Source organism: Miniopterus schreibersii (assembly GCF_964146895.1).
Source record: "Miniopterus schreibersii genome assembly, chromosome: 3".
NCBI classification, from domain to species: domain Eukaryota; kingdom Metazoa; phylum Chordata; class Mammalia; order Chiroptera; family Miniopteridae; genus Miniopterus; species Miniopterus schreibersii.
The window spans coordinates 83,309,887-83,333,679 of NC_138103.1; the positions used below are offsets into that span (position 1 = coordinate 83,309,887).

At 40.5% G+C, this 23,793-nt stretch overlaps 1 protein-coding gene across 3 annotated transcripts in view; it reads right to left on the bottom strand.

The window, feature by feature from the left end:
- CTNND2 (catenin delta 2) overlaps positions 1-23,793 on the bottom strand; it is a 688,120-nt gene that overhangs the window by 434,740 nt on the left and 229,587 nt on the right. For all 3 annotated transcript variants that reach the window (XM_081131846.1, XM_081131845.1, XM_081131844.1), the window contains one exon: positions 4,783-4,895. In XM_081131846.1, the coding sequence (XP_080987972.1) occupies positions 4,783-4,796 (14 nt within the window). In that variant the 5' untranslated portion in view covers positions 4,797-4,895. The remainder of the gene's footprint in view (positions 1-4,782; positions 4,896-23,793) is intronic.

Below are 23,793 nucleotides of genomic sequence, written 5' to 3' on the forward strand. Positions count from 1 at the left end.
TAATACAACCTAATGAAAAGCACTGTATTAATTCTCCATTATTGCATAACCAATTACTATCAACCGAGAAGCTTCAAACATTAAAACAATGTCCATTTTTTTAACTTACAGTTTTGTAAGTTTTGTACAGGTCAGTGTCTTGCAAGGTTATCACTGGAGTTTGCCCTGGGTTACTTTCCTGTCTGGAGGTTCTAGGGAATAATCTTCCAAATTCATTCAGGTTGTGAAATAAATTCAATTCCTTTTGGTTATAGGACTGAGGTCCCCTTCTCTTTGCTGGCTGTAAGTTGGGGTCATTCTCAGACCCTAGGAGCCATGTGCACTGCTACCCACGCCAGCAGGGAAGACTTTATCATGTGATGTCAAATTTCTCTAGCATTGAATTTCTGACTTCCTTCATCTCTGAGCTCTAGACCATTGCCATCCTCATCGTCTTCATCATTGTTGTGTCATCATCATCATCATCATCATCACCATCAAGTCTTTCAAGAGTCAGGTCTTCTTTAGGAGGAGTTTATAAGATAGGTCCAACTGTGATTTGAATCTATTTCTCTCCCATTATGTTTTTGGTGCCCATGAGAATCAAGGGGTATAAGTAGACATCAATTTTGTTGTCCTTAAATTTTCAGTAGCACTTGAGGAATCTCTACACATCCTTTGACTGAAGGTTAAAATATTCTGTGTCAAGGAACCTCTAGTAGGGTCAACAGAGTCTCATCCCCGGTGCTTTGTTAAGTTCTAACGACTCCCAAGAAAGGGGCACCTGCCCCAGTCTGGACTGGTCAAGAAGGCCTTCAGAAGGGTGTGCGCCCTCAGCCGAGTATCTAGAATCATAGGAGGAGGGGACCAGGAAAAAAGGGGAGGGTATTCTAGATGGAAGGGATCACTCAATCATAGGCACCAACTGGGAAAGAGTGGTATATTTATGGAGTTGCAGAAGTGGGAAAGAAAGGTCCTTCATAGATATGGTTCTGATTTATAAATATACAGATCAAACTCCCACCACAGGGAGGACAGGTTTGTGCAGACTGCAATCAGAGGGATGAGTCAGAATATTGTTACCGGGGTCTGTGCAGAGTATGACAAAGGCAAGGGCACAGGAAGGTCCTTAGACAACTGAACTTATAAAACCAACTCTGGGGTCCCAGCCTGAGAGGGAATAAATGGCTCATAGGGTTGCTAGACCAAGACCTCATGGATAAGCCTTTGCTTGAGGGACAGGTGTGAGCCAAGTCATCACAACTGGTGAGAGGGTTGGACTGGGCTGCTAGCAAGAGGGACTGGATCATGACCCTAAATAAAGGGCACCATCAGCATAAATAATGTAGCCTCAGGTATAATTGGTTCCGAGCAATCAGGGAGAAGGTATGCAACCAGACTGGTTGCAGAAGGGAGAATATTCTAACAGCTTGGAAAGGTTTCGGCTGGAAGTAGAGTGAAGAAAGTCGAAATAGGAAGAAATAGTGAAATTTTAGCTGCAGTGAGAGCATCAATAATTTCTTTATAGAAGAATTACCATTCTTCTATATAGAAGAATTACCATTCTTCTATATATTTCTTTATAGAAGAATTACACTTAGACGACCACTAAATGATCCGAATTCTGGAAGCTACGGTATGCATTTGGATGCTCGGAAAAGTCTGAGAAGCGTTTAAGAGCTCACGATGGTCCTACTTGTGGTTCTACCCTCGATACTTGGATGTAGAAGCTGATATTCGGCAACACCGGATCCAGATTCTCCCTTCTCCAAATCCTCAGTGTTGTCATTTTTTATTTGATCGACTATTATAAAGTTGACAGTCATAAATGCACACTAATAACATTTTTCCATCAGTTTAGACTGTCAGTGTGATGACCAAGAATGAGGTCTCAGGAATCAGATGAAGCAATGTCCTATCACCAATGAAGGCAGAGGAAAACCAAACTATAATGATCATTTTTACCATTTATATAAAAAGCCTGAAAAGTATTTGACTTTATTTTTTCTATGAAACTCTTACCCCTCCCTAACACCTCTACAAAGTATGAAGCATTTAAATTATCAGACTTCTTTACCTACCCTCCTTTTTCAAACATTGTTTATATTCTTTTTTTTTTTTTTAATTTTTAAACATCCCTTTTGATGTGCTAACTAGGTTAGTCTATCACCCTTAATAAAGACTTGAATTTCCAAAGGCATATGTCTGAAGCTGAGCAAACAACTAGGTTATGGCCAAAAAAAAAAAAAGAAAGAAAAAAGAAAAACAACACACAATGGAAGCTATGCATTGGAATTTCTCCCGTGAAATATCAGTAAATTGCCTGTACTATTCAAATGCAGATTCATACATTAGAGATTTCCAAAATACAAAATAAGTAGGCTTGATGAAGTCCGATTATTATAGAGATATACGGTGGAGGAAATAATTTGGCAGTATCGGCTGTACCTACCCTATTCCTTGGTACACATTTAACCAGAATGCCTGATAATGCACTATGAGCTGTGAACTAAGGACACCAGATGCAGCGTGAAGAACTGAACACTGTCACGGGTAATTTTTTCTGTCTACTTTGGTAGCTCACTGACGTGTTCTATCCAAGATACTTTGGACCCCAGAAAAGAAATCAACTCAAATCAAGTGGGGTGGGGGGTTAAAGAATTTAAAAGGAAATATCATAGATGCGACACCTGCAGCCAGTCCTAGTGATAACCAAAGCGCTCTCTTTGACATTCAGGAACAATATGTTCTCTGTCTGTGGGACTGCTCTCTGTCCCACAGATTCCTCCACTAGCACACAAACCACAGGGTACCATCCCCTAGCGCTCACCACTGGATGTCACAGACTTGGGGTCACTGATTTCACAGGAACAGGAGCCCAATTTCTTACAGGCTTGTTATTGAACAGATTGCCCTTGGGTTAGACACTCATTTCTGATCCAATCAGAAGTTGAATTGAGGTACAGGGCATAACATGGTCCCCCAGACCTGCTCCCACCAGGGACTGGGGGTGGGTGAAACAACATAAAAGATGTACAGTATGCAAAAATATCCCACAGAAAAACCAGGAGTATGCATTCAACAGGTAATCTGACCAATCAGAAAACAACGGGTTTCAAAGCCAGATAGATGCTAATTCAGTGGGGCTTATGAGCCCAGAAAACAGGCTTTGCTTCTGAGGAGGTGGTCAGCAAGGACACCCAGCTCTTCAGTACAGGTAGTAACACACACACATACTTATAAATGTTATTTTCCTCCCTACCTTAGATCGCCACCTTCCACCTTCCAGTCAACCCTCCGAACACAATTTCAAGTGGACACAAATGACTTTTCCCTTTTCTTGTCCACCATGCTTCTGCTAATTTGGGTGTTCAGACAAGTCTGTGATGCACTTAAGAGATCACAATTTACCTACTTTCTGCTTCTTACCCCCGAAGTCCTATGGAAGTGGATATGCTTCCACGTACTCCAAATACGGCTTTGCAATAGAAAAAGATATCCTTCCAAGTGACCTAGTCCAACAAGAAGAGTTGCAATGATTTCTATTTAAAGGTTTACCACTGTTCCAGGAAGCCAAGAACAATGTTAAAAGACTAATGCCAGGTGCCTCCAAAATGAAACATTCCAACTACAAACCTACTCTGCGACGATAAATGCTTTAGAGCAATGGAAACAATGATGTTTTAATTCTTTTGTGGCAGCAGGTAGCTAAGAGCTCACCGAACTCAAGCTCCTGCTTCCTAAGCGGAGTGGGTGTAGACCCCAACACTAGGAATCCCCGCCCCACTCCCATCTAGGAGACACCATGTGACTGGTGCTCACCAACGGGGTGTGGGTGCAGCGATGTGTTTGACAACGAGGCCACAGGAGCCCTCAAGACAGAAGCTGGGTCCTTGCTCAGGGCATAGAGGGGAAGCAAGGACGCAGCTCCCTGACAAGCATTCTCTGCCTCTACCTCTCGCATGAATGAAAAGCAATCAGCTATTGTGTTAAGTTACTATAATGCTGGCGTTGATTTGCAGCAGTAACTTGTTTCCTTAACCAAGACACTTCCCTAAAATGGAGTACCAAAAACAGCATAGAACAAGATGACAGGAAAAGTACAATGCATTTCTGAGAAATGAAAGTTGACTTATAGAGCTTTATGTATGTTTATTTCACACACACGCTCACTCACACTTTATTTTTAAATATAAAAAACAAGGTCTTAGGTGTGTAATTTAGTTTGTGGCCAATTGACTATATTTTGTTTTGTTTTATTTTTAGATACTTCTAAACCAACCTCTAAATGAATAACCATTCTATCTATGGATCTGAAAAGTTTTTTACACATGGCAATTGAATGCGTGGTTAACACGGGAGGACCGATTTTACTATTTCGCACCATATATTAGCAAACAATATAGGTTACATCACAATGTTGTCTCTTTCATTTCCAGAACCTGTAGCTCTGAATCATTTAGAAAAGAAAAACTGGGAGACTGATACGGCATCTCCTGATTTCAGTCAACCTGACTGAACTAAAAGCCTTCTTTTGTGTAAAATTACGCATCATTTGCATTCAGGGCAGGGATTAATTTGGTTAAAGGAGTTTCAAGTACAAATCAGGCTATTTCGGGCATCTTTTGAGCATCTTAAATCAGGTCGGTTACAATTCTTTTCCCAGCGTCTGAGTGCACGTTCAGCTCCGCTTCTGGCTTTGCAGGGAGAAGATAACAGCCCAGCTGAGCTTCCCCGGCCCCTGAGGGCGCAGACCCGGGGGTGGGGGTGGGGGGGGATGGGGGGGATGGGGGGGGCCAGTACCTGATGCTGCTCATGCTGCCCGTCTCCGACCCCAGCTTGCATCTCTCCAGCTGGCTCGCCACGATTTGGCGTTCTGCCTCCAGCTCGCGAGTCAGTCTTTCGAACTGTAATTCCTGAAAGAAAACCACCGGAGAGATTAATTCCATCATCTACATACAAAGAGGAATTCAGACCCAAACGGCAGGATGGTCCAGGGGGAAAATCCGATTTACGAAGATGTGAAATTTGAGAAAGGAGAGTGTTGACGCAGAATCCAAGAAGGGTTTGCAGTTCGGAGAGACCCGAGTTTGCATCCCAGGCCTGGGGCCCCTTAGCCGCAGGGCCTTGAATAAGTTATTTAATCTGAAGATCAATTTTATCATCTATAAAATGGACTTACAATACTCTTTTCATAAGGACTAAACGAGACACTGTCCATGAAAAGTAGCCTTTGCTATGTTTGGCGGACGACCAGCACCCCCCAGATACCAAAAGTGAAACATTTAATTTTTTTAGGAATATAGTGTTTATTTCCTATCGGCCTTCAGGTGGCCTCACTATACTAATTTGATCCCCATATTAGTTACACACTGCAGACTGAAGAAAGGTAACGCTTAAACCTACACCGCTTTATGCTTTAGATTTCAGCAGAATGCAAGGATACTGACTCCACACAGGGTAGTTACTAAGGGAATAACCTTTGAGATTCTGCTATATCATTTTAAAAAACAGCCAATTAAACCAATGAAGAATGGTTCTACAAAGCGGCCCGAAATCCACTGTCCAGGGATTAACGTTATTGAAAAATGATTCAGTGAGCACGTCAAGAATCTTAGCTGTTCCAACTACTGGGCTTTGTACCATATTTTAGTCTTTAGACTTTGCCATACACTTCCATTTTTAAGTAAATATAATCATAGCAAATCATGTGTTTTAACTAAACATTTCAAGAAATGTTTTTACAACACCACATTTAACTTCTTTTTAAAAGTAAACTATCTGCACAGTAACGTTTTGGTGAGTGGAAAACACGAGTGTTGAAAAATACTGAAACGTAGGGTTGGGGTCAGTTTGGAAAACTGAAATTCCCAGCACTGCAAGGGTTTGTCTTTCCAGAAAACATGAGTTATTTTTACTCACTACCCTGGGACACTCATGGGTGAGACCTTTAAAAAGCAGGATATATTGTGTCCTCTATGTGTATTAAAAATATCCTTGCTCTTTTCTGTAAGATATATATATTTTTACACTATTTAGGGGATCTATGTAAGAGACACTCTTCATACGACAGCTCAACTTTTCCCTTAGGGTGCTAAAACTTAGGAAGCATGCTGTTGTGTGAGATCAAACTTTTATTCTCATATATCCAAAGGGACACCAAAGATTATTTGTAAAGAATGAACACCAAGACCTCCGCTGAGCTTTTTTGTGTGGCTAGGCTTCCCTTCTCCCTTCAAGTTCTGCTCTTTTTTTGGTCAGTTTCTTTCCACAAAAAACATGCAAGTTCTAGAAGATTTTTCATTCCCGGGTTTTATAACAGATCATCTTAAATTCTGTGTAGAACAGGAAACCAACTTTTACCTTGGAATTGATAACACCTTAAAAACATAATAGCTGAGGACTATCGATAATTCACTATTGGTATTCTTTAAAGGACTTTAATGGGCTGCACGTTTGCATTTGTTAAAATATCCCAACACTGCAAGACAGCGCAGCGTTCTGAGTCGGGACTCAAAACCCTTCCCGGCTTCTGCTGGGCAGACACCGTCTGTGGCTGTGTCTGCTCAAGGCTGTGACCTCACTACATACTTTCTCCACTTCAGTCTTACGGGTGGGAGGTGACAGGACAGTTTTTCTTTTGCAGGCTGCCTTTTAAATACAGTCACAATTCCCAGTGCTCCTCATCACTTTGTATGGGGCTGCATTTCCATCTGGCATCATTTCCTTCTGTCTGAACCACTTCCCTCAGTATTTCTTCCAGCTTGACATGGTTCGCAGGAGTCTTTATTGGCCCTCATTTTTAAAGACAATTTTGCTCCATTGTTTCTTACCAAAAAAATCTATGGTATTATTTATTTTTGTTTGCTTCTCTACATGTCTATGTTCTCTGACTCCTTTTAAGATTTTTCTCTACTGGTGCTGAACCACTTGGTTTTCATGTTCCTTGGAGTTTTCTTGTTTCTTATGCTTGGGGTTCGCTGGGCTTCTTCAATGTGTGGATTTATGGTTTCCCTCAAATCTTAAACATTTTTAGCCATTACCTCTTCAAAAAATTCTTTCTCTCCCCCACTATCTCCTCTTCTTGTGACTACATTCAGTGTATATTAGACCACTTGGAATTGTCCCACAGCTCATGAACTACTTTCCCATTTTAAAATTCTTTATCTTTCCCTTTGTGTTTCATTTAGAATAATTTCTATTGGTGTCTCTGCATTAACCAACCTTTCCTTCTGCAATGTTGAATCTGCCACCCATCCTATTGAATGTATTTTTACCCCAGGCGAATCAAACATCTTGAGAAGTTTCATTTGAGAATTTTTTATATCTTCCCTCTCTGTTTAACTCTTTGAACACATAGAACACACACATAAAAACTGTTTAAATGTCCTGATCTAGCATCTGTGTCAGTTTGAACTGATTTTCTTCCTTGTATGGACCCTTTCTCTGCTCGTCTGCACACATGGTGATCTTTGAACACAGATCACTTTTAATTGTACCTTGTTATGTTCTGGTTACCTTCATATTCCTACAAACATCATAAACTCTGTTCTGGGGCAGTTACTTGGACGCAATTTGACACACTTGAGTCTCGTATTGATTGGTGTGGGCAACAGAGCAGCGTTTGGAGTCGGGCTAATTGCGCGGCCCAGGCAGCACCTTCTGGGTACCCTGCTGGGCACGCTGAACTGCGGCTCTGTCCAGCGGCTGCTGGGTGCGGATACGTGTCCTGGCCTTGGTGCGAGCAGCAGGTGGGATTTCCTCCCATTCTGTCCGCTGGTTCTTTCCCTGTCCCTGGTGGCCTCCTTATGCTCAGGGGCGGCCCGGTTCTCTACTGAAGAGGACAAGGCGACCCTCTGCAGGTCTCCGGGTTCTCAGAGCAGCACTAGCCTGTCTTCTGTCTCGCCCTGCAAAGCCCAGCCTTCCCACCTGCACCTTCCCGGACTCTCGGTGCTGCCTCCACACTCAGGGAGGCTCTGGGCCCTGCCTGGGCCCCCCTTCTAGGCTGTCCCGAGGAAACTCTCAAGGCAGGAAACTGGGACAGCGGCAGGGCTCAGTGTATTTGCGTGGTGCCTCTAAGGAATTTCCATCCTTCAATGCCTAAAGTTCAGGTCTCGAAAACTGGTGGTTTATATCTTCTGTATGTTTTTTGTTGCTGTTTCACGTGGAAGGTATTTCCAGGTCCTGTTACTGTATCTTTGCTGAAAGTTGCAGATTTTTAAGAATTAACAATTTTCCCTCTATGCTTGATATTTAAAAGCATATTTTCCACCTTATTTAAAAATTCGCACTAAATGAACAGGTAACCAGCTAAGTACTTACGTTTTTACAGTACTAAAAATTGAGGCTACCTTTGGGTTGTTTCTCTTATTTCTCTGATGACTTTTTAATTGAATTGACATTTTCTTTATTAAGGAAACTGAATCAATGTGCCTTTTAAAAATGTCCATTCAATAGATGCTTACTTTGTCATTGTGTATGTGAAACAAGCAACTAATTAAGTGGGTTATCCCTCTGAGCCTCCCTAAAGAGTACACAGTAAATGGCAGGTCCTTAAGGAACAAGGAAATTTCTCTTCTTCATCTAAAATGCTATATTTTATTAATATAATAACACAAACCATAATAAAATCATAGACTAAAATGTTTATTGAGTGCTGACTATTGAGTGCTTAATTACTAGGATGGTGTATATGGCAGAAATTTTTCTTGCTTGGTTTTTACTGTATATAGTGTCTAGAGTGGTCCTGGCACATAGTAGGTGCTTAATCAATATCTCTTAAATAAACGCATGTGCACTGAGCTAAGTGCTTTTTCTTTGTTACCTTGTGTGAACATCTTAAAACAGCTATTTTCTAGGGTCCTTTTTTTCCCCCCCACTTTACAAAAATGTTAGGGTAATTAAGGTGAAAGGATTAGCCTTGCTTATGGTGATGATTATGAAGGTATATATCTGAACTTATCAAATTGCATACATTAAATATATGCAAGTTTTTTGGTGTATCAAGTATACTTAAATAAAATTGCTTTTAAAATACCCAAAAATGTGATCCAGAAACTGTCCAGAGAAATTGAGAGTTCACGGGAATCAAGAACAGTGGCTGGGTTAGAGAGGACATCCTGTAGTGAAGGAAGGCTGAGGAAAATGCAAAGTAGTGTTAGACCTAAATCTCCTCATCATGTAGAAATTGTCTTGTTTCAGAGATCATAAAAATTTATAAAAGCAGCAAATATATGATGCCAAAGCTCATTAAAATTTATGAAGAGCCAGATTTAAATGACTGTCTCTCCTAGAATAGCACACTGAGTCACATAATACATTAGGATCATAAGGAAAAATTATACAGTTTTCTAACTTTGTCCTAAGTAGACTAAATTAATAATTAATTTGGCTTAATTAAATTGTGTTTATTAAATATTTTTAAATGGATAAAAGCATGTATTAGCTAACTCAGTATGAAAACTAAATCAGAAAACACTCACAGTTCCATTAATTCCTCAAATAAATAATACTTAGTTTAACATTATGGAACAGCATCAGTTAGGATCATACAAGCTGGACTTGAAAAAATATAAAACCTCAGAATAAAGAGTGAATTACGTAAAAATAGACTTGCCATGATTTCACTATTATGAGAAGGTGGGGAAGAGACTGGGCAAAAGTGGAGAATGGAGAAGATGGATGAGATGCTAGACAGTGGGAGACACCAGGATTTCTACAGCTGTGCCTCTGACTGCTGGACTCCAAGGACAAGATTCAAACTGTCCACGTCAGCAGGACAAAATGGGAAAGCGGGCCCACAACACATCCTGAGACTGCGTGGACTCCACATGCTCGGGCATCCATGCTTCTTTGTGAACCTCTCCTCCCAGAGAAAAAGGGAGTATTGAGGCCAGCACCCACTCAGACACAAGGCAGGGGTCCTGAGCAAAGTGTTCGTGTAGGTGAGCAGAGCAGTGAGAGGCGTGACAGGGCCGAGCAAAGGGCATGGGACTTCCAGGTTTACCCACTGTAGGGAGGACTCCAGGCTCCTCCACGATGAGGTCTCACAGAAAAGTCCTTCCTCCTGCTGAGTTAAGTTAAATGAGAAAGGAAACTCTATTGATGAGCAATAGAAGGCCCACCATTCTCATGACTTCTCAAGTGTGTACAATGCCATTATTTGTGATCCAACGGTAATCAACTTACACCTCTGTTCTTGTACTTTATGTATTTTATTACGATTATCTGTTCAAGCATGTGTAGTCCTCCTAGATTGTAAACCACTTAAAGAAGAGATGAGTCCAACCTTATCATTTTATCTGTAAGCGAAGCGCCTGATATTTAATTGGAGTTAGGTAAATGTTTGTTTATCAGTGAGTGGCCCACAGTCCGGTGTCACAGCTCCTTGGAATGGGATGGCCAAGTTGTTGGTTATGCAATAATCTTTTTCAAAGAAGGTAATCCAAGATCTCAATGGCATGTGAGAATACTTCTCGAAAATTTAAAAAAATCAGTAGTTCTATGAAAAGTCCTCCTCATCATGTTATTCTCAGAATTCATTACTCTAATCAATTGTGAGAATAAAGATGTGTGATCCCTACTTGAAAGAATTGTTAAAGATTTTTGTCTAGGTGATGTCTTGTTTGAATTTCCTCTGCTTTGCTTTTTCCTTTTGAATCAGTGTATGTCTAATCATATATATATACTATGAAATATATAAATATACGTAAAAGATTCATATCACAGTCATTTGTATGTCTAACTCTATAAAGGAAAACTGTCCTTATTGTTTTCAAATCCCACTGTACATACACAAATTGAAATGGGTCCGATATTTCTCAAGTGTATTTGAAAAACAGCAGAGTCCCTTCCTTCTCGTTGTCTCTTCTCCAGAGGCAAGTGCTTTCAACTGCATTTTCTGATTTGTATTTCCAAATCCCTACTAACTTTCTAATATTACTATTCCCTGAGTTGTTAGTTGCAGGCCTCACCCGCTGGATCCCCACCATGGAAGACGTGCATTCAGCCCCACTTTCCCATCTGCCACCATGCACGTACACATTTCCCCTCTCCCCCCACGTTCCCCATGTAGATGGCAATTTCAGGTAGAACAGTATCACGATGGAAATGCTTTACTGCATCATTTCTTTAACATCAACATACAATATTTTGTTTTTCCCATGTGAGTAGCTTGCCTTTTTTGTTATTATTGTTGATCTGTTCAGTTGTCTTTGTACTTATCATGAATCCAACCAAAAATTTCCCTCAATTTGTATAAACTTCTCTCAACATAAACACCAGAAATACGCCAACTTCATCTCCTGAGGGAGCCGCTTCTGGCGCCTTCCAATCGGCTCTCACCTGGCCTCTCTTCACAGCTGTCACCGGGGGCCTCCCTTCACCTCCATGCCATTTTCTCTGTTCCTCCAATGTGGTTTCCCTCTTTGCGGGACCTGTTGTCTTCACTTTCCTGTATTTCTTTTTATAGTGAAAATACCTTTTCAGAGAGAGACTGGATGGGAGGCAGCTTTTTGAGGCTTTGTATGTCAATTATGTTTTTATTCTACTCTCACATGTAGTTCTATGGCTCGGTATAGAAACAGAATTCTAAGTTGGAAATAACATCCTCTCGGGGCTTTGATATACACACAGTCGTTATTTTCTGCCTTCCAGTGCCGCTGCTGAGAAGTGTGAAACATCCTGAGTTTTTATTATTTTTGTATGAAATCTGATTTTACTTCCTCCCATAAAACGTGTAGTGTCTTCTATTGGTCCCCAGTGTTCTAAAATTTAATTGTGATGTGTCTTGATATAAATCTATTTTTAAACATTTTCTGGACATTTGGTGGGACCTTCCAATCGGGAAAGTTATGTTCCTCAATCCTAGCTTATTCTAGTGAAAAGAAAATTTATACTTTTCTTTCCTTTGCTTTCAATTTTTCTTATTACTGTTTTTCCTTTAACTTATCATTTGGACGCCAAAATCCGCTTCAGTTCTCTAAGTTTCTTCCTTTAATCTTTTTTTCTCTTCTAGTTTCCAGTCTCTTTATGTTTTGCTTTATTTTCTGGAAAGTTTCCTCTATTTAATCATATAGATCTCTAGCAAGTGGTTCACTGTTGTTGTTATACTTTTGATCTCTAAGACCTCTGAATATTTCTTTTATCATCCAGTATTTATTTTATAGATGTGAAACCATCTCTTTTCTCTCTCAATGATGTTATTATGTTTCCTTCTCTCAGCACAGTAACTATTTTATAAAGATTTCGTTTGTTTAGAAACTATCTTTCATGTAATAGGCATTTTGAAACATCTAAGTTCCCTGGCAGTCTGCTTTTATTTGGGGGGTAGGGGGAGAGGGTTTGAGGGCTGTCAGACTCTCAGCATAAATGGGCCTTGTTAGCTGTGCCCTTGCAGGAGAATCACTAGGTGTGCACATGCAAAGCTCCCAGAGGAGACTCTCCCAAGCTCCAGGTTTAAGTGTAAACATTTGGCTGCCCCTTTTCCACTTGGCCACCCCTATTTTAAAAACTGTGTAGAATAGAGGCCAGGGGCGGGGGGGGGGGGTGTTCAAAATGTAGTAAGTAAAATTTCACTTTTCCCCACTCTCAACTTGCAACACCCCACTTCCTGGAGTTGAGAAGCTAATTTCATCCCATCCAGAGAATAAACCTCTAGTCTTGACAGTGTGGAGAAAAAACAGTCAACCAGCTATGTACGGTGGGGTCAGCAACTTGGGGGTCAAACTGCTATTTAAACAGATTTTCAGCTAATCTCCTGCTTCTAGGTGTGCTTCATGCCTCACAGCCACACCTACAAACCTTGGAAGATGTTCCTTATAAACTGGCCCATGTGTTTAGTTTATTCTCTCTTGAACTGTGATGACTTACATGTGATAGTTTAAAAAGCATTGCTGCTTTCTTCGTAGTACACAAAGTAATTCTAATAGTTTATCCCTTTCAAGCTTGATGAAATATAGTTCTTTATTCACCCATTCTCTAGGTTTATGGGGTCATCTTGTTTAAAAAGTCTCATTGCCATTTTGTGGAGGGTGCCAGGTTTAATGTAAGGGTCCCATTCACCTTCTTTATTTGGAGGTCAAGTCATTTTCAAAAAGAACTTGGAAACCACAGAGAAAGGAGTGCATACCTGAGTAAGAGTGAACCTAAAATGCCCCTGGCCTTCGTAGCAGCTGCGAGTGCCCTGAGCTAGAACACTCTAAGTTACACAGGTTGGCCCTCCTACTTTCCCTCCAAGCAAAACCATGTCCCACATCAGGTTCCAAGACCTTGTTCTTAGAAGCACCATTAGCAACACCGTTCTGTGTAAAATGAGACGATGGACGATCATTTCTGCTATGACTCTGCAGGCTCTAAGATTCAATGATTTTAGGGAATCTGACTTTGTGACTGTGCTTGCAACACTGGAGCTAAATGACTGCTCAAATGTTTCCACGTGTTTTATTACGACGTGAACTACGGTTGGTATTGTTGTTTAAATGATGTCCTCAGATGTCCCTCTACCTGGGAGAGGATCAGAACCTAGGGCTGTGGTTCTCTGGCCTCTGGCTCATGGCTCTGCACAAAGGGTGAAAGACCAGTTTCCCACTGGGGAGATGGAATTTGCCCCCTGGTGTACCTCATGCCTGCGCTCATCAAGGGCTTGATCCCGGGTGGCATTTTTTCCTCACAGTGCCTTTCATTCCCATTTAACATGGATGAGTTGGCTTCACAACCACAACCTCCTGGCAGTGTTAATTTCATACCACTGAGACATGAAGGGAAGCCAAATGCGAGGGGAAGGTGGCACAAGTGACAGGGTAATAACAGGAAGCCTACAGCGAAGTGTCCAACAAATCTGGAAAGAACAAGCCACGATGTCGAGATGGGACTGAACAACTCAATGTCAGCTGTGCAGCTACGCAGGCCTCACTGCGGAGTCAAAAACGGTGGCAAAGAGCGCTCTGCGAAAGTTCACAGAACTGACAGGTAAATATTTTAAACAACCGCAATGTCATCCTGGGTCGCCTGGCAAGATAGAAGATGACAGGAATCAGCACCCTGACGTGGAATCATAGGCCCCTTTCTAGAGCAGTTTCAATAAAATAAAAATATAACAAAACAAGTCTTTCTGACTCAATCCTTCAAGCTGTAGGACTCCATTTGCTTGGCTCTGCCATTTTATCCTGGCAAATGCCTTGTTATCCAAATAAAACACATTTACTATAGTTTATTTAATTCATCTAAATGAGACAAAGACTCCATGTGATAAAGTAGGTAACATTCCCTGGTAGCTTAAGATGATACAAAAACCCATTAGGTCTGCCTGGCCTGCGTGGCTCAGCAGTTGAGCCTTGACCTATGATCCAGGAGATCACGGTTCGATTCCCGGTCAGGATACATGCCTGGGTTTGCTGGCTTGATCCTCAGTGAGTGGCGTGCACGAGGCAGCGGATCAATGACTCTCTCATCATTGATGTTTCTATCTCTCTCCCTCTCCCTTCCTCTCTGAAATCAATAAAGATATATTTTTTAAAAAGCCATTAGATTTGATAAAGAATTTAGTGATGCTATTACATTAGTGACTCTTGGCTACATCATGATAATCTCTCAAACTCATTTTAATGCCTGGTACATAACCCAGAACTACAGAATGAAATGTTATAGGTAATGGGGCCCTGATAGGTACATTTTGAAAAAAAATTCTACCTGTGATGTTTATATCCATAACTGCTTGGGAATGACTATTTGTGACAATAGCACATAATAATGGAAATTGATATGTTAAGTATTTACTTAGCATGTATCATATATTCTTCTAAGTACTTTACATACTTTAACTTACTCATTCCTCTTACAGACCCAATCAGGTAGGATTTTATTGTCTGAGATACTTCACACGTAAAGAGTTTAAGTAGCTTCCCCAAAGGTGAGCTGGGACTAGAACTAGGAAGTCTAACTCAAACTAACTCTTGAGAACCCCACTGTCTCAAAACACTATAACTCTTTTTTCTCACTGTTATAAGAGAGGCTATAAAACCAGGAAAATTACAGTTAAAATAACACAAATTTCCTTAATGAGGAATGACTATAGTTTATTATTTCACACACACTTATTTTAGTTTTCCTTGCCTTCCTATGAATAAAATACTGGAATTATTATGTTCAAGCACAGGAATAATTACACTCATTGTACTCTTCAAGTTCACACTATAACTGAAATATGCTTTTGTAATAATGATCCTTAATTTTATGGGGCACTGCCAAATTCACATATGCCCAATGAAGGCAATGAGAATGCGGAGGCATTGTGTTCCAACCTCCTTACCTATGTTAACTATGGTACATATATTTATAATAAGTCATTTGGCAAGAGAAAGTACCAAAACTCTAGGCTCATGAAATCCACATTTAAAAAAAAAAAGTCAATTGTAAAGGTGACATTTTCCTATACATTTGTGCTATATCATTTGCATGGCAGAGTAATCAATTTTCCCATGATTTTCTTTGTTTCTAACATAAAATTTGCTAACACATTTTACTGGTAGCTCTTTGACAACTGAGCATCTATCAGTATTTCAGGACTAGAATATGTCTCAAATTTCTTCAGGGGTCCCTAAATTCCCAGAGCACTCTCTCACTAAATCCTTAGAAATCAAAATTATTCCCCAAAAGAATGGTGACTTTCTGCTTAATTTTTGCTCTTCTGATATTGCTGCTTTCAGTACTACAATATTAAATTTCTCTGGAATGTAAATGAAATGAAAAAGGAATACCATCTTCTCACTAACAGAAACCACAGGTGAAGATTGAGCCATCCATGCTTACTTGCCTTGCAGCAAACCACAAGTCACAATTATTTTTGGAGTTATTATGTTTGATTTAAAGGCAAGGACAATGCTATCTTTTTCATCCAAATCTGTAGTGCCCACCACACGGTAGGTGCCAAATAAACATTTAGGGAATGAATGAATAAGACAACAGTAAGGCAACAGATATTAAGTGGAAAGCATTCTGCAAGGTGCTGAATGACAGACAGAAAAGACATGGTACAAAATTAGTTCAGCTATGAATCCTGTGATGGTTAATTTTGTGTGTCCACTTGACTGAGCTAAGAGATACTCAGCTGGTAAAACATTATTTCTCGGTGTGCCTGTGAGAATGTTTCAGGAAGAGATTAACATTTGTACCAGTAGACTGAATAAAGAAGATCACCTTCAGCAATGCTGGTGGGCACCATCCAATTCCTTAAAGGCCTGCATAGAGGAAAAGGCAGAGGAAAGGCAAATTGCTCTCTCTGCTTGAGCAGAGACATCCATCTTCTCCTGCCTCCAGGCATCGGCACTCATGGTTCTCTGTGCCTTGGCTCCCCTAGTTCTCAGGTCTTTGTGTTTGGCCTGAAACTACACCAGCAGCTTTTCTGGGCCTCTAGATTACAGATGGCAGACTGTAGAACTTCTCACCCTCCATAGTTGCCGGACCCAACCCCTCATAATAAATCTCTTTCTATATATCTCTATATATCCTATCAATTCTTTTTCTTCAGAGAACACTGACTAATACAGATCCTGTTGGTAGTAAATGAGTGGAAATCTGTGCACCATTAACTAGAATACAAAGTAAAATGCAAAATTGTGATGAGAGAGATATAAGTGAATTTAAAAGATGACGTCAAGTTAGGGAAGATAGAAGGGGTGGGGAGGACAACGAAATTGGGGACAATGGCACATGCTGAAGGAAGCATCATGGATGTACAATGAGAGCTGGCTATTTCACCATGTGAAAGGGTGGAGGAAAAGCATTACAGAGGGAAGAAACAGCATGAGGTAAGGCACTGAATTAGGCAAATACTGAATGTGTGCACATGTTGTTTCACAAGGTAATTAGAGCTCGGTTTGGTTGGAGTGTAGAGCCGGGTTGAACATCAGGCAAATTAGACTGGAAGTTGTGACTTAAGTTAAAGATTACTATTCAACAATGAACTGATTTTCCTCAGTTATTGAATGTGATGCACCAACTCATCTATTTCTATACTCCAAGTAAGAAAACCTTTGACATTTTACTGAAGTCATTTGTTTTATTAAGAAAATAGTTAATAAAACTTAGCTGTTCTTTTAATTTTTAGAGGGAGAGGAAGGGAGAGCGAGAGAGAGATAAACATTGATGTGAGAGTGAAACATCAATTGGCTGCCTCCTGCAGGCCCCCTACTGGGAAATCGAGCCCACAACCCAGGCATGTGCTCTGACTGGGAATCCAACCAGCAACCTTTCCGTGCGCCGGACAACACCCAAGCAACTAAGCCACACTGGCTAGAGCCTTAACTGTTTTTTGACATGTGAAGGTCAATAGTGGATCTTGTACTACATTACAAGGATATTACACTGCAAGGATATTTGTTTGCCTGTCCCTAAATGTCATTGTGAACTGCACAGCTTTTCATAATTAGGTGAACAGAGTAAATCCTCTGACACTGTGAAGACAGACAGCTATCAGTGCCTACAACCAAAGAAACAGTCTCATTTCTCTTCTGCTTCATTTATAATGTTGACATTTCTTCCTGGTGATTATTTCGTGTGTGTACCTTTCAGAACTCCCCTTCCTCATTGCCTCCAGAGTGGTTTTTAATTGCTACTGCTACATCTACTGTTCAGGGAACTTAGGTTACCAGAGGGCTGACATCAGATAAGAGGGAGTTATTATTATAACTGTACCCTAATATAAGAATATAATGGCTTTCCTACTTCTATAAAATAGTTGTATTGCTTATCTATTTTATCTTCAAATGACCCAATGAAAAATTTAGTATATGAAATATAATTCACTTGTGTAAAGACGAGGAAACCGGCAATCAGAGAGGTTACGTGAGTAACTCAAGATTACTCATCTGGTGGTATGGCAGAGACAATAACACAGTGACAGCCATCCCGGGGACCTTCCTATTCTTGATAAGGTATATGAATGTCACATACATGCCAACTCCTTTGTTTCATCTGTGAACATAAACGTTCTTATATCAACTCGAGAAAATCAAAATGGGATAGCAGTATTTGATTCCACTTTTCATTTCTTATAACCTTACACATTCAATTAAAAAATACCCTGTTCATTCAAGTGGCTTCACGACTTGAACATTTTAGAGTGACCCGTTCTCAGATCAACTTCAAAGGACTGAATTTATACCAATCTTCAAGCTGTGAAGGTTTTAGTTTCCTTTCCTTCTATTTTTTTTTTTTTTTCCGTTTTGAAACCCCTCTTCTGGGAATGAACTGCATACAGCTTAACAAGGCGTATATCCATATCTGCATCCAACGAGAGCCTGTTGGAACGTAGCGCTGATGATCATACCACTGCCGAAAGAGTTTCTCCATGTCGAAGCAAAATGAACTGTGACCAATAAATTGCTTCTCTGGTCGTCATCCTTCTACATCTCCCCAATACGTAGAAGTGCCTTAATGGGTGAGCATTATCAAGTTTGCAAGCTTCTTTTCTCTCATAAAGAATAGTGTACCAGATGTTCCTGGTACACTGAATTTGTCACACTGTAGACAAGCTAACATCATTATGTGAGACCACAGGGGAAAAAATAAAAGATTCACATTTAATCCATATTAACTACCAGGAGACCCATCAAGGCAGTTGGGCTAGCTCATGATACAGCAGCTTCCAGCAAATTAGCAGCCCATAACAACTTAGTTATAATGAGCTCCAAGATCTTACACCATAAGCTCAACTCCATTAAAGTGAATTCCAGTACATGAATTCATGTGCAGAGTATAACCTTAACATCTGTCTGAGCTTAGCCAATATTTTGTTTATGCCTTCTTAGGAACAACCAAATTATCCTCATGTCCCCTGAAATGAGAGACTGTAATTTCCGTCAGCTGCAGTATTACCTGATAGAGGGCAGAGCTGATCACCGTCAGCCCCCATGGCTGCAGAGCTGGGCAGCAAGCTGCTCAGGATTCCAGCAGCTGTTTTGTACATATTAGGCCAATTTTCTCCCAAACAATTTCCCTTTGCTATTCTAGTTGGAAAACCAATAATCTAATCAGAAATTAAATAGCCAACAAGATATGTATATCTAATAAATATTGTAGAACTTGTATTTAGCTAAGCTAAATAACTTGAATTGTATCCTACTAAACTCAACACAGAGAACCTCTCTCTTTTAATAAACTTAGGCCATTTTCCCCTTATAAAACACTGTCCTCCTTCTCTTCCCATGGTGGAGTGGATACCCTTAGGGACTCAGGAAATAATATTAATAGTATCACTATTATAATAATCATTATTTCTGTTTTACATATGAGGAAATAGAGGAATAAATCACCCATGGTTAACTGGTTGCTAAGATAAAGGAACAAACATCCAAGATGTGATTTAAGGTACTTCCATGGAGTTTTAGGTATAGGATGAATAAATATTTATATGAATAATTTAACTTTCCTATTCTGGTTCTACCTTAAACAATGGGTGTGCATGAAGCACTTGGGCAGTGTTTTCAAAACTGAACCCCCTCCTCCTATCTCCAGAAACTTTTGCATGCAGAAAAATGGAGCTGCCAGTATCATGATAGGTTTTCTAGATTTTTACACACCCAAACTGCATCTCACTCTAATCAATCTAGTTCCTAAGCCTTGAAAATCTTGCAATTTCATCTGTGGATGGGATCTGGAAGGTCATTTCATTCATCGTCAGCCCCCCTTGAAGAGTCCACCTCTCTGCTCTGACAGTCTCTGCCTGAGAGCTAGGGGGACAACCCCTCAAACTCAGATGCACACCATTTCACTGAAGGACCACTCTGGTTGTCAAAACCGTAACAGTCCTTCTTATAAAAATCTAATCATTGATTCTGACTCTGACTTCTCTTACAGTTGTGTCTTCTGATTAACCAAAGCATTACAATGATGCTTTTCAATGACATAATACACCACCCAATATCTAAAACCACATCTTCATTTTTGTGATCTCAACAGGGGCAGTTCAGAGGCCTCAGCATTGTTTGTAGGGGTCTCCTCATTCTGGCCACTCCTCTGACCATATCTCATTTGTTGATTCCCCCCCATAAACTTTAATCAAAATACCCAACATTTCATACACTATTCCACACAGTCTGAAAAGTGTCAAGTACTTTTAAGAATGACTTGTAGCATTGAAACGGAACTTCCATCAGTGTAGCCTCGGGTTGGGTTAGCTTTCTTAACCTTGTTCAATAGTTGCCATAAATGAAACATGAATTTAGGTAAACCTCTAGCACCTTTTTCCCAAACTGCTGTTGAACCATGTATCCATACACAATACACCTCTGCAGCTGACACCTTTGAATGTATGGACAAGACTGGATGGATCCTAAATTTTAACTTTTTGCTTTTAACCTCAGGTTTTTCTTGGAACCTTAATATCACACACATGTAATTTTCTTAGCTTTGGATAGTCTGAAAATTCCATAAACTTGCTTTGAAGACTTTAGCCCAATTCTTTGATTACAGTTTTAATAGAAAGTACCTACCTCAATGCTCTTTCACTACAGACTCTTTTTTATGTTTATAATAATCTTAAAGAGTGGATCCAAAGAGATGTATTAACACATGCCAAATTCATGTCATCAACATGCAAAGATAAGCAAAGCCTTGGTTTGTCTTCTAGTAACTACATGTGATGCACCATGAAGTCAACATTGTCTTACTGGCCCCCCTTCTGGGCCAATCAGAATGGCTGGTGCCTATTAGGCACTCATTTTACAAATGATGAATAGTCATGATTACGTGATCATCTTTATCAACGATCCCTAAATCTGGTTAGAATCAAGACAGAGAGATTCATAAGAACAGATGATGGAGCTTAACAAATGTACTTATTTCTCATATCTCAGGTTTGAATCTCAATTATTTGTTAACTTCCCCACATTGTGCTGAGCTGGGCAGTTCGGTTAGGACAGCAGAGGTCTCTCAGATAACCCACTGGCATAGGGGAAGTAAAGTTTGACTTATCTTTACATTTACTGTTCTCACTATTAAAAATGAGATTTTTATTATATTTTATAAAATATAAACTTTTGTATAGTGGTATATTGCTATCGTGTACAAGTAAATGAGCACATAATAGAAGTTCTGGCTTAAAAGACTTACTGATAGAGGAGTGGAATTAGCACAGGCTGGAGACCCTGGGGGAGAGACCCACATAGGCTAGCGCAGGGACCCAGGTGAGGCCGCACCCTAGCCGGTCTGCTCCGCTGCAAAGCTAAACCGTGTACCCCTAACTCACACTGGGAAACCCTACAGAAGAAATAACAAAATCCTGTTCACTTCATTTGGAGGGGATCACAGAGCTGAAGCCTTTAATTTTGCAGGTCAGAAACTGAGGTGCAGAGGGATTAAGTGACTAGGCTGAGCCACCTCAAAGCTCTTTGGGGACATCCAAGGGAAAAGAAAATGTAATGAAGTAAAGTTAATACCAGAGCTCTTTCTCAAAATATGTTACCCCAGTAAGGAAACAAACAAGCGAACAAACCAGGAAACCCAAAGTCAAAAACAGCAGCCAAGAAAGAAAAGAGAAAGAAGGTATTTGAAGGCAAGAGCCACTCAACTGCATCTCTTAGAACACCGCCCTTGCATTGACCGATCTTCTAGTGACAGCATTAAGCAAGGAGTGTAATTCCAGCACTGAACTTTATGAAACTTGGCTGCATTCCTCAGTGCAGCCCGGTCATCTTCTAACTTTAAGCCCCTTTATAGTTCTGCCTTCAAAAGAAGTGAATTCACATTGTTCTAAGAGTAACACATTACCAAAAAAATAAAGGTCTACAACACAGGACCATCCACTAATCGTCTTGACCGGTGTTACATGTTCTATATATGGAAAGGGGAGTCACCATGCATTTTATAAATGACATCACACTGCACCTGAACCACAGAGCTTTGAACGTCACTGTTCTTATGGAGAGGAAGTCTGCACAAAGCATGTCAACATTTTCTTTAGATCCTACAATTGGAACGCACTGGGAACCTATAAAACTAAGTGGGGGAAAACTACAGGCCCTTGTTTTACCCACGACACCACAGCTAAGGGGCCTGTTTCATACCCGGTTAAATACACTAAGAACTTTGTCTCCACTAAAAACTCACATATTCTCAAAGTTTCGCCCAAACCTCAATGTTATCTGCAAACAGGGTGATAAGAATGTTGTCCAGCTTACAGAACATTGATAGTGACAAACTTGTCTGGTGTCATTAGGAGCCTCTATGTCACCATAACACACTCGACTCCCAGATTGTTGTTATTTTGGGAGAGGAATGAGAGCAATAATAGTCATTGATTTATCTTCTGGTCCTTACTGCAGTGACAGCTCCCTGAAGGCACTGGCTTTAGATCTCTTTCTTCCTGGCTTTTAGAACAGGGGCTGGGTAGAAGCTCAGTAAATTATGATGTACTAATAACTATGTGGTTACACCACTTAATTTAAAACATCCTTATGAGATGTTTTGGAAATATTAGCATCCATAGACTTATGAGATAGGATAAAAATGCTGCACAAATAAAACAAGCAACACAATGGCAGCAAATGAAAGCTGTGGAGAGGGAATGAAGAAGTAGACTGAGGACTGAGGAAGACATCAGAAGATTAGACCTTGACCCATGTGTCCTAGCATTCACCTTCTTAGTACTAAATGGCCTGTTCTTGTACCCAGGCTAACAGTACCTTCCCTTGGTCTACTTCCCTCCCTCTCTCTTTATCTTATGAGGGCATGCACAGATACAGCATGGCAGAAAGTAGGACTGGAATAATACAAGACTGAGATTAATTGTGTTCCACTGACCCCTTTAATCTCTTATCACCTTGCACCTGACACCTGCGTGAGTCTCCAGTGCAGCAGACAGGGCTGCTCCAATCCCTATCCGGCTGCCAACTGTCTGTAGAGAACTCTCAGATCACCCTTGAACTTGTCCGTCCTCCTACCTCACAGCCAGTTCTGCATCTGTAAAATCAGACAGTTGGTTTTCAAAGGCCGATGGGTCTAGCAGTCCTCTAGGGAACCCATTAAAAATGTAGATGTCCAACTCTAGCCTTTGAGACAGTGAGAAGGAAGCTGCATTTCTAACAGCTGCTCAAGCTAAGTCTGATATGGATATTCTGAGCTAGGGTGTTACAGTAACAGGCATACCTTTTATGGTGGAGGCAACAGACAGCTATAGAAGCTGAAGGCATTGGTCAAGTTTCTACAGCTAGAGAGTGATAAGAGTGGAGAAGACACTGGGTCTTCTCCCTAACAGTCCATCTATTGTCACAGACCGTGACAGAGGAGAGAAATTCTTAACTCCTATTCTGTGATAATACAGTGGACTGAGCTAAGAGTGTTCGTATATAAGCAAGTATAAATCTGTTATTTGTATTTGACCAAAAAAATTCCTGCCCTCATGGAGTTTACATTCTAGTGGAGAAAAAAGATGTTAAACAAAGTAGACTAATGATTAGACAGAGCACCATCCGAGGTAGAGGCAATGGAAGAAAATAATGCAGGAAAAAATGAAGGGGGAGATGATTTAAGTTGGGTGACCAAGAATGAACTCACTGACAAGTGACATGGGAGCCAAAATCATAAAGAAATGAAGGAGGGAGGCCTGCGTATCTCTGGGCTGGGCTTGGGGGAGGTGAGGTAGTGTTTTAAGCAGAGGTAAATGGCAAATACAAAGGCCATGTCCTGGGATCATGTTCTAGAAACAAGGGGTTTTGTATGATGGAGCAAAGGGAACAAGAGGGAAGGAAGGCTCTTAGGAGATGTGGGATAGACAGGGCTGCAGATCACAAAGGCGCTTGTAGGTTCTCTGCACAAAGT